This window comes from Mastomys coucha, unplaced genomic scaffold (assembly GCF_008632895.1).
Source record: "Mastomys coucha isolate ucsf_1 unplaced genomic scaffold, UCSF_Mcou_1 pScaffold23, whole genome shotgun sequence".
In the NCBI taxonomy this organism is placed as follows: Eukaryota; Metazoa; Chordata; class Mammalia; order Rodentia; family Muridae; genus Mastomys; species Mastomys coucha.
In genome coordinates, this window is record NW_022196906.1 from 33,986,157 (window position 1) to 33,997,817 (window position 11,661).

The 11,661-nt window shown below is 37.2% G+C and overlaps 1 protein-coding gene across 1 annotated transcript; it reads left to right on the plus strand.

Moving 5' to 3' along the window:
- Window positions 1-5,170: 5,170 nt before the first annotated feature.
- LOC116072877 (olfactory receptor 10S1) lies at window positions 5,171-6,128 on the plus strand. Its single transcript, XM_031344435.1, has one exon. It carries the CDS (start codon window positions 5,175-5,177, stop codon window positions 6,126-6,128), a length of 954 nt encoding a protein of 317 aa, XP_031200295.1. The 5' UTR covers window positions 5,171-5,174.
- Window positions 6,129-11,661: the final 5,533 nt, after the last annotated feature.

Below are 11,661 nucleotides of genomic sequence, written 5' to 3' on the forward strand. Positions count from 1 at the left end.
TCTCTCTCTCTCTCTCTCTCTCTCTTTCTCTCTCTTTCTCTCTCTTTCTCTCTCGGCTATTTTATTCCCCTTTTATCTTTCTAAGTGAGATTCTAGCTTGCTCACTTGGACCTTTCATCTTGTTTAGCTTCTTTGGGTCTGTGGAGTGTAACATGGCACCCTGTGGTGTATAGAAACCCATTGTTTATATTTTAAGAAACGGCTGAACTGTTTCTCACAGCAGCCACCCCACATTACATTCCTAGCAACATGTTCTCTACATCCTATCTGATGCACACTAGTTTCCCTTTCCTTTGTATCATGGCCATCCTTTCTATCCCTTGTCATATTTTGGGAGGGCTAATGAGAAAATTTAGTGGGAAAAGGTACTTATTGCTAAGCTTGTAGACTTGATTTCTCTCTCAAGGACTCACATAATGGAAGGAGAGACTTGCCTCCCAGATGCTGTCCTCTGCTCTCACACAAGCTACATAGCACATACACATCTCTTCAGCAAAAATAAATATGGGCAGAAGGATTGCCTCAAATTTGAGGTCAGCCTGAGCTATATAGTAAGTGCCTAGCCAGCCAATGCTACATAGAAAAACCATGTCTCAAAAATTAAAAATAAGAAAAACAAAGCAGACAAAAAAAGCATATATAAATTATAAATAACCAACTGGCACCACTCATCTCAATTATAAATCACTAAGTAGATATTTTAACAGAATTATATATCCTTACAAAAATGTAATCATGCTGAAAGTATCATATAAGTCAAAAGTTGGATTCTTGTTGGCTAATTAATCAATATCCTATGTAATAATAACAGATATAAGGAAAGAATAATATAGGTATTTTTATAAATACTCTAAATGTCTGGTAAAATCTAACACTCATTAGTAAGTTTTCAGATTTATTTTCTTTATTTGTATCTATGTGTAGGTCGTTTGTGTGTATGTGCACACACTTGCATGTGTATAGGTGCATGTAGAAGACAGACAAGAGTGAAGCTGAACTAGCAGGTAGTTGTGAGATGACACTTAGGTGCTAGAAATCAAACTCTAGTTCTCTGGAACAGGATTAAGAACTATTTACTGCTGACACATCTTTCCAGTCCCCCAAGACTTCAAAAAGCATAATAAAATAAAATGAAGAAAACTAGCTGTGCTAATCATCAAAATACATCTTAAAACCTCTACACTTAAGGCTATATGATACTAATGACTGATAGAACATCTAATGATAATGGGATAGAATAGAAACTCAAGATATAGCTGCAAGCACCTAAGGAGATTTAGTGTATGGCTACCTGGTATCTTCACTGGGGTAAAGCTATATCCATCTTATTTTATTTCATTTCATTTTTATTGGCTTCTAAGTAAGTAGGTCTAGTAAAAGTGAGCAGTCATATGTTAAAAGATAAAATAATATGTTAAGAAACAGATTTTTTAAAGCTGAAAAAAAGTCGTCATTGATGGCCAGTACCTACATGGCCTAAATCACACAGCCTCAATCCACAAAGTTCTTTGTCTTTTCTTCTCAAAACCACATCCTGGTTCACACATCACTTACTAAGAACTACAGAAGCCAAAGAGCAAGGTTAATATTTTACTACATCCTAGAACTATGGACACAGGTCTTTGTTAGATTATGTCTTTTTGAATGCACAGACTTCATTCCTTATACTGATAGGTATGGAAGTAAAAATAAATAAGGATATGCCAATGGTGTGATATTCATACATGTATTTCCTACTTACACGGAGGAAAGACTTAGGAATACAAGCCCCTAGTAACACGTAGGGTACAACTAGAATTCCCACTTTTGTTATATAATGGTGTTTCCAATTTAAATATATATATATATATATATATATATATATATATATATTGAAAATGGATTCTTCTCTCATACAGTATATCCAACCACAGTTTTTCCCCTGACCACTTATCTCAGGCCCATTCTCAAACTTCCCTCTTCCCCATATCCACTCCCATTTTATTTCCCTTTAGAGGGCAACAACCAACCATGGTAAAAACAAGGTACAGTAAGACAAGACAAAAGCCTTCATCTAGGAGTGGGTGTGTCTCTGACTCTGTACCTGCTCTTGGGACTCTTTTCCTCTTATGGGATTGTCATCAAAAGAATTTTTTTTCTGGTTTTTTGAGACAGGGTTTCTCTGTGTAACCTCTGTGTAGCTATATAGATTTGTGTATATAAGCTTATATACATATATATATACACCTTTTTTTTTAACGGTGCTGAGGATCAAACCCAGGGTATCTCAGATGTGCCAGATGAGCATTCTACCATTGAACTACATTCCCATATTTTATATCAATTGTAGATAGATCTATCTATCTATGTATCTATCTATCTATCTATCTATCTATCTATCTATCTACCTATCTATCTATCTGTATCTGTCTAAAGTTGGATGTCCCCTCCCCTAAGAGGCTGAGTGTTTTTTGGTCATGGAACAATGAGTCAAATTCTTGTGGTAGGGGATGAATTTACCTGTTGGATTTCATACTTGTCTTAATGTCTGCATTTGGTTTCACACTCATCTACTTCCTGGAGAGTTTCAGTCTTTACTGTCTTATTATAGATGAGAACAAGACAAACCCCCTCCATCCCAGAGCATCTGGGGTCATAGGACACAATTTACTGAGAAAGCGAGTGTTTCTGAGCACAGAGAGATAGTATGTACTCTTTTCTTTTTTTTAGGGTGGGAGGGGTTGGTTTTTTCAAGACAGGGCTTCTCTGTATAGCCCTGGCTGTCCTGGAACTCACTCTGTAGACCAGACTGGCCTCAAACTCAGAAATCCACCTGCCTCTGCCTCCCAAATGTTGGGATTAAAGGTATGCGCCACCACTGCCTGGCTAAAAAGGACTTTTGAGGTATCATTGAGACTAGGGTTGTAATAGTAAAAATATAAAAGGTGCCTAGGCCATAAAAAAGTAACAAAGGTACAAGGTCATAACCAAGTATAGAGAAACTGAAAAACGTCAATTGGTTCAGGTAAAAAAAAAAAAAATGACATTTATTCTATCACACAACCTAGTGATATCATTAAATAATTGAATAAATTATTATTATTAGGAAACAGTTCTTTACAGAATCTGAACAGTGGTATAGGAAAGTTTGAGAAAATTAATATCAAAATATGTCCTCCCAAAGCACTGAACATATGACTAGAAACACAATACACTAACATCTTATGTGATTTGGGGGTCTTTAGAAAATACATGGTACCATTTTCAGGGGTAATAATAAACAAAACTACACAATTATTATCTTTTCATCACAAAATCTACTTGGGAGTCATAAACATTTAAAGAAGTTGGGTCAATATAAATGTGAGATGTTTTTAACTTTATTTGGTTTATTTTATTTAATATTTTACATTAAAAATATTTTAAAGTAGAAAATATTGTTTTATTATCATCTTGAGCAATGATTTTCCTCATTTATCTGAGTTCTTTTTTATGCCATCAAGCAAATTTTTCTAGATTTCTCTATTGTCTTCTAAAGAGTTGCTTGAGTGTTATTTGTATCTAATAAAATCCCTTTGCTTACAAGGCACAAATCAATAATTGCTAGTAAATCAACATATTATCAAGCTATTACCACAGTTGAGTTTTAAAATAGTTCTACAACTTAAGAAAGACATTTACGGTCACTTATACTAATGTCCTCATTTCAGGCATACACTTCTCTGGCTTTTTTTTGTTATAAGCTGAGTATTTTAGGAATTGTGGTATATAGGATTTATTTCTGACTGTATTTTAGGTACTCCAATAATTGTACATTCTGTTGATATTTAGTTATGATACATGTTGTATCTGTTCATTCACCACTTGATGTGCAACAAACTTGTGTCTAGGATTTGGCTGTCAGGGAGGAAGTAGAGAAGAGGTAAGACTCTTTCCCCGTGTTCTTCCTGAGGAAACATGACACTAGCACAGATAAACCAAACCATCCAAAGCAGAATGTTGTGGGGAATTCTTATTTTTCATTAGGTTTGGGGAATTTTAAATCAGTATTAAGAAAAACATGTTTCAGTGGATCCCTGGGAAATTAAAGTTTAATATTAATTCTGCAGAATAGATGAATGTTGAAAGTGTTCTGTTTATGTTTGAAAGGAAAGTGCCATGATTATGATGGAGAGAAATTACAGCAGAGAAAAAAATTAAGTCAAGTAGCACATCTGGTTGGAAGGACTGTAGAAGATAACTCTCTGACCTGAAAAGCACATCGGTACTTTTGAATGTCACAAAACAATGCACCAATAGTAAAGATTCACAGGCAAGGTATTTTCAGAAAGCTGAGACAGACCGTATGTGATTGTTGGATTATTAGAAAGTAAGAAAGAGTACAAAGGATTCCATTCCAGAATAAACATTGAGGACAATGTGTGGGAACTAAAGACTCTGGAGTTAAGTCAGGGAGAGAGATTTTCTCAAATGCAGGATCTACTGTACAAGATTCGTATCGAAGAGGACTCCGAAATTTCAGTTCTCATCTACTAGAAGGGAACACCAAGATAGACAAGGGAAAACAAACTCCAGAACGTGTAAGAAAGGGGTTGTGAGAGAACAGAAACTGTACTCAGCAAGTAGTTGGAGCAATTACATAGTCTGTTCTCAGGGGGCTTCATTGTCATACTCTTGAGGGTTGTGGGTCCTTTAGATCCCAAAGATGTCCCTCTGGTGAGAAATGGGTGAGAAGATCTGTTCCTGCCTGATGTAATAGCTCTCTGGTTCTAGGCAAGTCCAGAGATGGATGCAATTCCCAGGTGGTAGAGAGTAATTAAGTGTGCAGCTGTGTTTTTGTAAAGCACAGCAGAGGAAGGCTGGAGCATCACTATTCTGACATATAGGCCAAAATCGCCTTCTCAACAACACCAGAATTTATACTGTGTTTACATAATTAATTTAGGAACCATATTTCTACAGACAATCCTTACAATCCATTATGCATCCAAGACTTCAGGTCATGCCTTTAAAACTTCATTTTGCAAGAAAGAACGATGGGAAAACACAGCGTAGAAGGAAGTTTAATTGAACCTGTTAATCTTTTTAACCTGTGATGGGATGCACCAAACAATAAATACATTTGAAGGAGAAGGACAGCTTTTTATTCTCCTGCAGTCAGCTTTATTGAGCAGGGGATGAGAAGGGTTGAGAAGATGCAGTACCTTAACCAGTCTACGGTGAGCCACTTCTTCCTGGAGGGTCTGATGTACACAGCTGAGCACTCTAGCCTCTTCTTCCTCCTCTTTCTCCTCATCTACAGCATCACTGTGAGTGGCAATCTCCTCATTCTCCTTACTGTGGGCTCTGACCCTCATCTCCACTCCCCTATGTACCACTTCCTGGGCCACCTCTCCTTCCTTGACGCATGCCTGTCTACGGTAACAGTGCCTAAGGTCATGGCAGGCCTGCTGACTTTGGATGGGAAGGTGATCTCCTTCCAGGGCTGTGCTCTACAACTTTATTGCTTCCACTTCCTGGCCAGCACTGAGTGCTTTTTATACACAGTCATGGCCTATGACCGTTACCTGGCTATCTGTCAGCCCCTGCACTACCCAGTGGTCATGAACAAGAAGGTGTGTGCAGGGCTGGCTGGGAGCACATGGGCCATAGGTGCTATGCACTCTGCAATTCACACTTCCCTAACCTTCCGCCTGCTGTACTGTGGGCCTCAACATATTGCCTACTTCTTCTGTGACATCCCTCCAGTACTGAAGCTGGCCTGTGCAGACACCACCATCAACGAGCTTGTCATGCTTGCAAACATTGGTGTGGTGGCTGCAGGCTGCCTCATCCTCATCATCATCTCCTATGTCTTCATTGCGGCTGCAGTGCTGCGCATTCGCACAGCCGAGGGGCGGCAGCGAGCTTTCTCCACTTGCACAGCGCATCTCACAGTGGTGCTCCTGTACTACATGCCCCCGGTCTGCATCTACCTACAGCCAAGCTCCACTGGCACCGGGGCGGGAGCTCCAGCAGTCTTCTATACAATAGTCACTCCAATGCTCAATCCTTTCATCTACACACTAAGAAACAAGGAAGTCAAGCGGGCTCTGAGAAGGTTGGTATGTAGCTCCCGAGAGTCTCCAACAAGCAGCCCAGCCCCGTAACCCAAACCTGTATCTGTGTTTCTTGCCTGCCAGGATGACACTCAGGTCCTACTGTAAGGAGCAAAGTACTGAGTGTCAACTGGGCCACGTGTTCTTCTCTTTTGTCTGCCTCTGTATCTCCATAACAAAGTCTTCATCCATAAAATGCAGACTAGAGAGGTGACTTTTCAAGTCAAGTGAACACTTAAGTTCAGGGGTATGAAAAAATACTGTCCAAATATTTATATGTTTTAGTGATTTGGGGGAAGTAATTGTATTCATTGTATATCCATTATGAATTCATAAAGCAAAAATACAAGGTCCAAATTATTGCCACTTATCACCTGGTTTATGAGAAGAGACTAAGTTTTGTCATAATAAACATAAAATTCCAATAATAAATGTGGCTTCCCTGACACCACTTAGAAAGTCATGACCTTATATTTTCCCATTCCAGGCAATGATACCTAAAACCATACTCACTGGGAGAGTTAATAAACATGGGATGAAGACATATTCAGATCCCAAACACTGAATTCCCTAGTCAATAAATGCAATATTTTGTAAAAATTTTATACCTGTAGCTTCAGTTTAAGAAAAAAGTTAAAAATAATTTCCATATAGAATTATAGGAGGTCTAAATGAGATAACTGTCAGGTTTTTGCTATTTCCATTGGCAAACAACCACAAGAACAGAATTTTCTAGATAATAAAGTGGCAAATCCACCATGATTATGCACGTAATTTGCGATATGGTGGGAGGAACTCTGGTGTCTTTCAGGATGAGAGACAAATCCAAACCTTTAGATAAATGTGCCTTGACTGCAAAGCTAAATATGTTATACCCACTGCACTTTATCACTTTAATTGTTCTATACTTCTGTATGATTAGCTTCGAACAATTCACTCCTTATACTATGTTCTATAGCAAAGGAAAATAACTTGTGATATGACAAATTAATAAACTAAAACATAAAAAGGTAGAATTTGTTTCAATGGATGAAGGTTTTGACAATTCAGGGATGTTATTATAGGTTTATTTATGAAGGAGAATAAATGAATATGTATTAGAATGAGAGTAGTAACTATGATAGATAATCTTGGTCATCAACTAGATTAGATATGGAGTCAACAAACCCACAAGTTGACAGGCACATCTTTAGGGGATTTTATTGATCAGACTTCATGAAGTAGAAAGATCCATTCTTAAACCTTAGCATTTGGGTGGCAGCCCAGATGAAAAAGGACACAGAGATAAGACTGGAAGCATTGATTTTACCTCCTTGCCTTCATACTTGCTAGCAAGCTCATCTACTCTGTTGTTGCAAATGCTATATTTCTTTGCAAATATTAGAACTAGACTCTTCAGGTTTCCAAAGTAGGCTGGAGATCAGTAGCTCTTTAAGAATCTTCTAAGGCTAGAGTCAGATTAAGATCACTAAGAACTCTAGCCTCATGAACTGAGCATCTACAGAATTCTTCACCTTTCCAGTGTGAGTTGGCCATTGTTGGACTATATAAAATGTATCATGGAAGCCAATCTAATAAAACTCATTTTAATATGTATTCATTTTATCTGTTGTCTTCCTCCAGAAAACACTGAATAATGCATTAATCATTATCCATTGAAAAATATAGTTCTTCATTGTAGTGTGATGACTGCATTAGTTACATTACTGCTCAAGAGTATATTTCAATGGACATCTTTATTGTCCTTTCTACGTGAAGGTGGGGAAACTATGGCCTACACAGACAAAAATTAAAATTAAAATTAGAAAAAAAAACACAAAAAACAAAAAAAAATTTGTCAAGACTGAAAATTTAATAGTTGAAGCTAAATTTCATGTTTCAGATGGTTTCAAAGATCAGACGTTTTTGTTATGAAACACTACCGTACAGATAATCAAACCCTCCCCTCATCATTTAGGAAGTTCACAGAGGCCTAAAACCATTAAGATTTTGTGGTCAAGATTTCCTAGTCTTTGAATCGTGCTTACTCCTCTATAAATATGGCATCTTAATCTAAAACTCCTGGAAATGGGTAGTATATAGGAAACATGACAACAGACAGAAGCATGCAGACCAGGAGTAGCATCTACACTGAAGTTTTTGTGTTCTCTCCTGCTCCTGACAGCTACTGATAACAACTGTAAGATGAATGTAACTGGGGCAACCTCATCATTCCCATCAAAGCAGACTTCAACACAGACTGAGTACAGAGTAGAGACAGTGCCAAAACAAGCCCTGGTTCCATCCCACACCTCCCTCAGGCCTGTTAAACAATTACCTTTTGGAAATGCAACAATGAATTATAGAAGACTCGCTTCACAACTCCGGTCATGAACTTTTTCCTTTCATCTTCTACCTTAACACTTTTATACCTGCCTACCAGTAAGAATCTTTCCATCTCTTGAGTTTCTCTTCCTCTAAAAATGGTTCCTGGCATCAGCTTACTATGAGCTGATGTAATTGCGTTGACAGATACCTTGTCTTGAATTATTAAATATTTTGTGTACATGTCAAGATTGTAAGAACTGTAGCACCCTTTATATGTTAAGTGTTCCAAAAACACTACTCAAAAAGTTATTTAGGCCAATAAAATGCATGTTCATCCTGTATATATGTACATATAGCACATACAAATGAAACAAAGCACAAATCCATTCTTCATATACTTGCCAAATAACAATATTGGTTAGTTCTAATACTTTAGGAAATGGGAAATCTTAATACAAATTTTGTTGCGACCACCCTCGACCAGCAAGAATGACGCAACACACTCTCGGGCTCTTCTCCTGCAGTTTATTCAGGAACCTTTGAACAATCTTCTGACTGACTGACTGACTGACCCCGAGGAAAGCCAACCCACAGGTTAAATACTGTATGGTCAGCCACCTAGGTAAAGCCACGTGGTGCTATCTAACAGGCCCACATAGCGGAAGCAAGCCAGTTGACTCAGCCCATAACCAAATAAGGACTTGTTTACTTCAAGAGTGCTCACCATCAGACTGGCGGGGGGCGGCACCCAGCGCCATCTTTGAGGTGTGGCGGTTCGCGGCTCTCCACAAAATTTGTCTTTCAAATGTTTGTATTTTGTGTTCATTATGAGATTAAGAAAGCATGGTATAATTAATTATGCTACTGCAACTATAATTAAATTTTGAATGTAAATGAGGGCTAGAGAATTAATTTGTATTAATAAAAAATCTTTAAAACACTAGATAAAAGGAAGAAAACTGTTTAAAATTTTTTTCTATTTTTTATTAGATATTTTCTTTATTTACATTTCAAATGTTATCCCCTTTCCTGGTTTCCCCTCCAAAAAACCCCTATCCTCTCCCCTTTTCCCTGCTGACCAACCCAACCACTCCCAATTCCTGACCCTGGCATTCCCCTACACTGGGGCATAGAGCCTTCACAAGACCAAGGACCTCTCCTCCACTGATGACCATCAAGACCATCCTCTGCTACATATGCAGCTGGAGCCGTGGGTCCATCCATGTATATTCTTTGATTGGCTAAAAAAATCATTTAATCTGCCTCCCTATGACATAGCTAGTAAATGACCAATACTTAATGATACTAGAACATCTGTCAAATGAACAAGCACTGTAATAATATCAAACACAAACACACAAGCAAAAATATTTCCTAGGACAATTTACAATAAATGTTTTCCTGTGAGAGTGACTAAACATTCTTAACATGGTCTATCTAGAGACATGAAAAGAAGTTAAATAACATTGCTTCATAGGAAAATTGATTGCTTCATATTAAGTAGCTCATATTCAGATTGTTCCAGTACTCTGGAAGGCAGAGTATGGGGGAGGAAATTATGATGCTAGTAATTGAGTAGCAGCAACTGCACCTAATGGTAAATATGCCATTGGCCTTTGTTTTCAAGGTATTCTTTAAGTAATTAGAAGACCTAGAAATAACTGAGTTTCCACTCTTAGCTGACAGCATTGTGACTAAATAAGACATCATTTTTTTTTAAAATAATCTTTAATATAGAATTTTGGGTCAAATTTACATCCAGTCTGCATTTATGTCAGTTCTAATTCATGTCCTCATTACTAATATTTTTCCATGTAAATTAAAGTATATCTGAAACATTGTAATAAGAAGAGTAGAGACTGTAAGAAATTATGATGAAGTTGAGTTTTAACAAGTATATTATCAAAATGTATAGTGTTGTAGTCAAGTGCAAGACTTTTGTAGCAACTTGTAACAAAGGGAGATTGCCTTTGGGATAAATGGGTCAATTCTGTTATTCTATTCTTCCTTAGAATTGAATAGTATTCGATTTTATATACATGGCAGAGTTTCATCATCCATTCATCTGGTGGTAGATAACTAAATTGGCAGCAATTGAGCTAATGCCACTCAACTTTGAGAAATTTTAACATATGCAAGCAAGCTTTAAAATTTTTTTTCATTCCTGTGTTTGAATCTTTCGTAATTCCAAATACAGAGGGATATTCTGCAGAGCTGCACAAGCTTAAGCCTCTGTTTACTTTAAGCTAATATTGGGGGTCTTTTGTTGTTGTTGTTGTTGTTGTTGCTGCTACTGCTGCTTTTTATTTTCATTTCCAAACATATTGTCCTTTATTTGTCTTTCAGTTTACTACTCATTTACTGTTATATCCAATGCCTTCCAAGCCTATGCAATAACTTTTAAATTTCATTTATTTTAAATTCTAGGTATATGTATTTTTATTATTTTTCTAGAAATACGATAGAATAAAATCTAAATCTTAGCAATACGTTAAGGTTAGTTACTATGCTGATACATACTGAAGGTGGTTGTGGTTTTGCAGGAATATACATGTCACATTTATTAATGTTGATACCTTAATTTCATGTATTTCTTTAATGTTAACATTGAATAAATCAACCAAAAAACATAATTGATATTAGGCTGAATTTACATGAACAAATTTATTTAATTAAACGGATATTTAAAGATCTAATATCATTAAACATTAGCTCAAAAGAGGAGACTAAATATGCAATTCATAAAACAAAATGTAGTTTTTTGCCAAAATTCAGCTTTGACACCACAGGGCAAACCACGGCAGGCAGCTGGTGGGGGTCAGTGCTGAGAGCCATTGACTGAGGTCAGTCCAGATACTGCTGTGGGCAGCCATCAGTTGGAAAAGAAAAAGGCAGAATCAAACATTCAGAAACATGCAGAATGGCTGAAGCAAAGACAAGCTTGAGCAACTTCACACATACAAATACACATAGACAGACAGGCAGACACATACATATTCACACAGTGGCTAGCTGGAGCAAAGCTCCAAAAGCAGGCTCCAATAATTTTTTTTCTATTCTTTTTTATTTATTTTTTTTCTTTTTTTCATGCTGCAAATCTTTTTATTAGATATTTTCTTTATTTACATGTAAATTTCTCCTTTCCCAGCTTCCCCTCCAAAAAACAAATAAACAAACAAAAACAACAAAAACAAACCCCTGTTGCCTCCCCCCTCCTCATGCCTGCTACCCCACCCTCTCCCACTTATTGGCCCTGGCTGGGGCCAGAACTTTCACA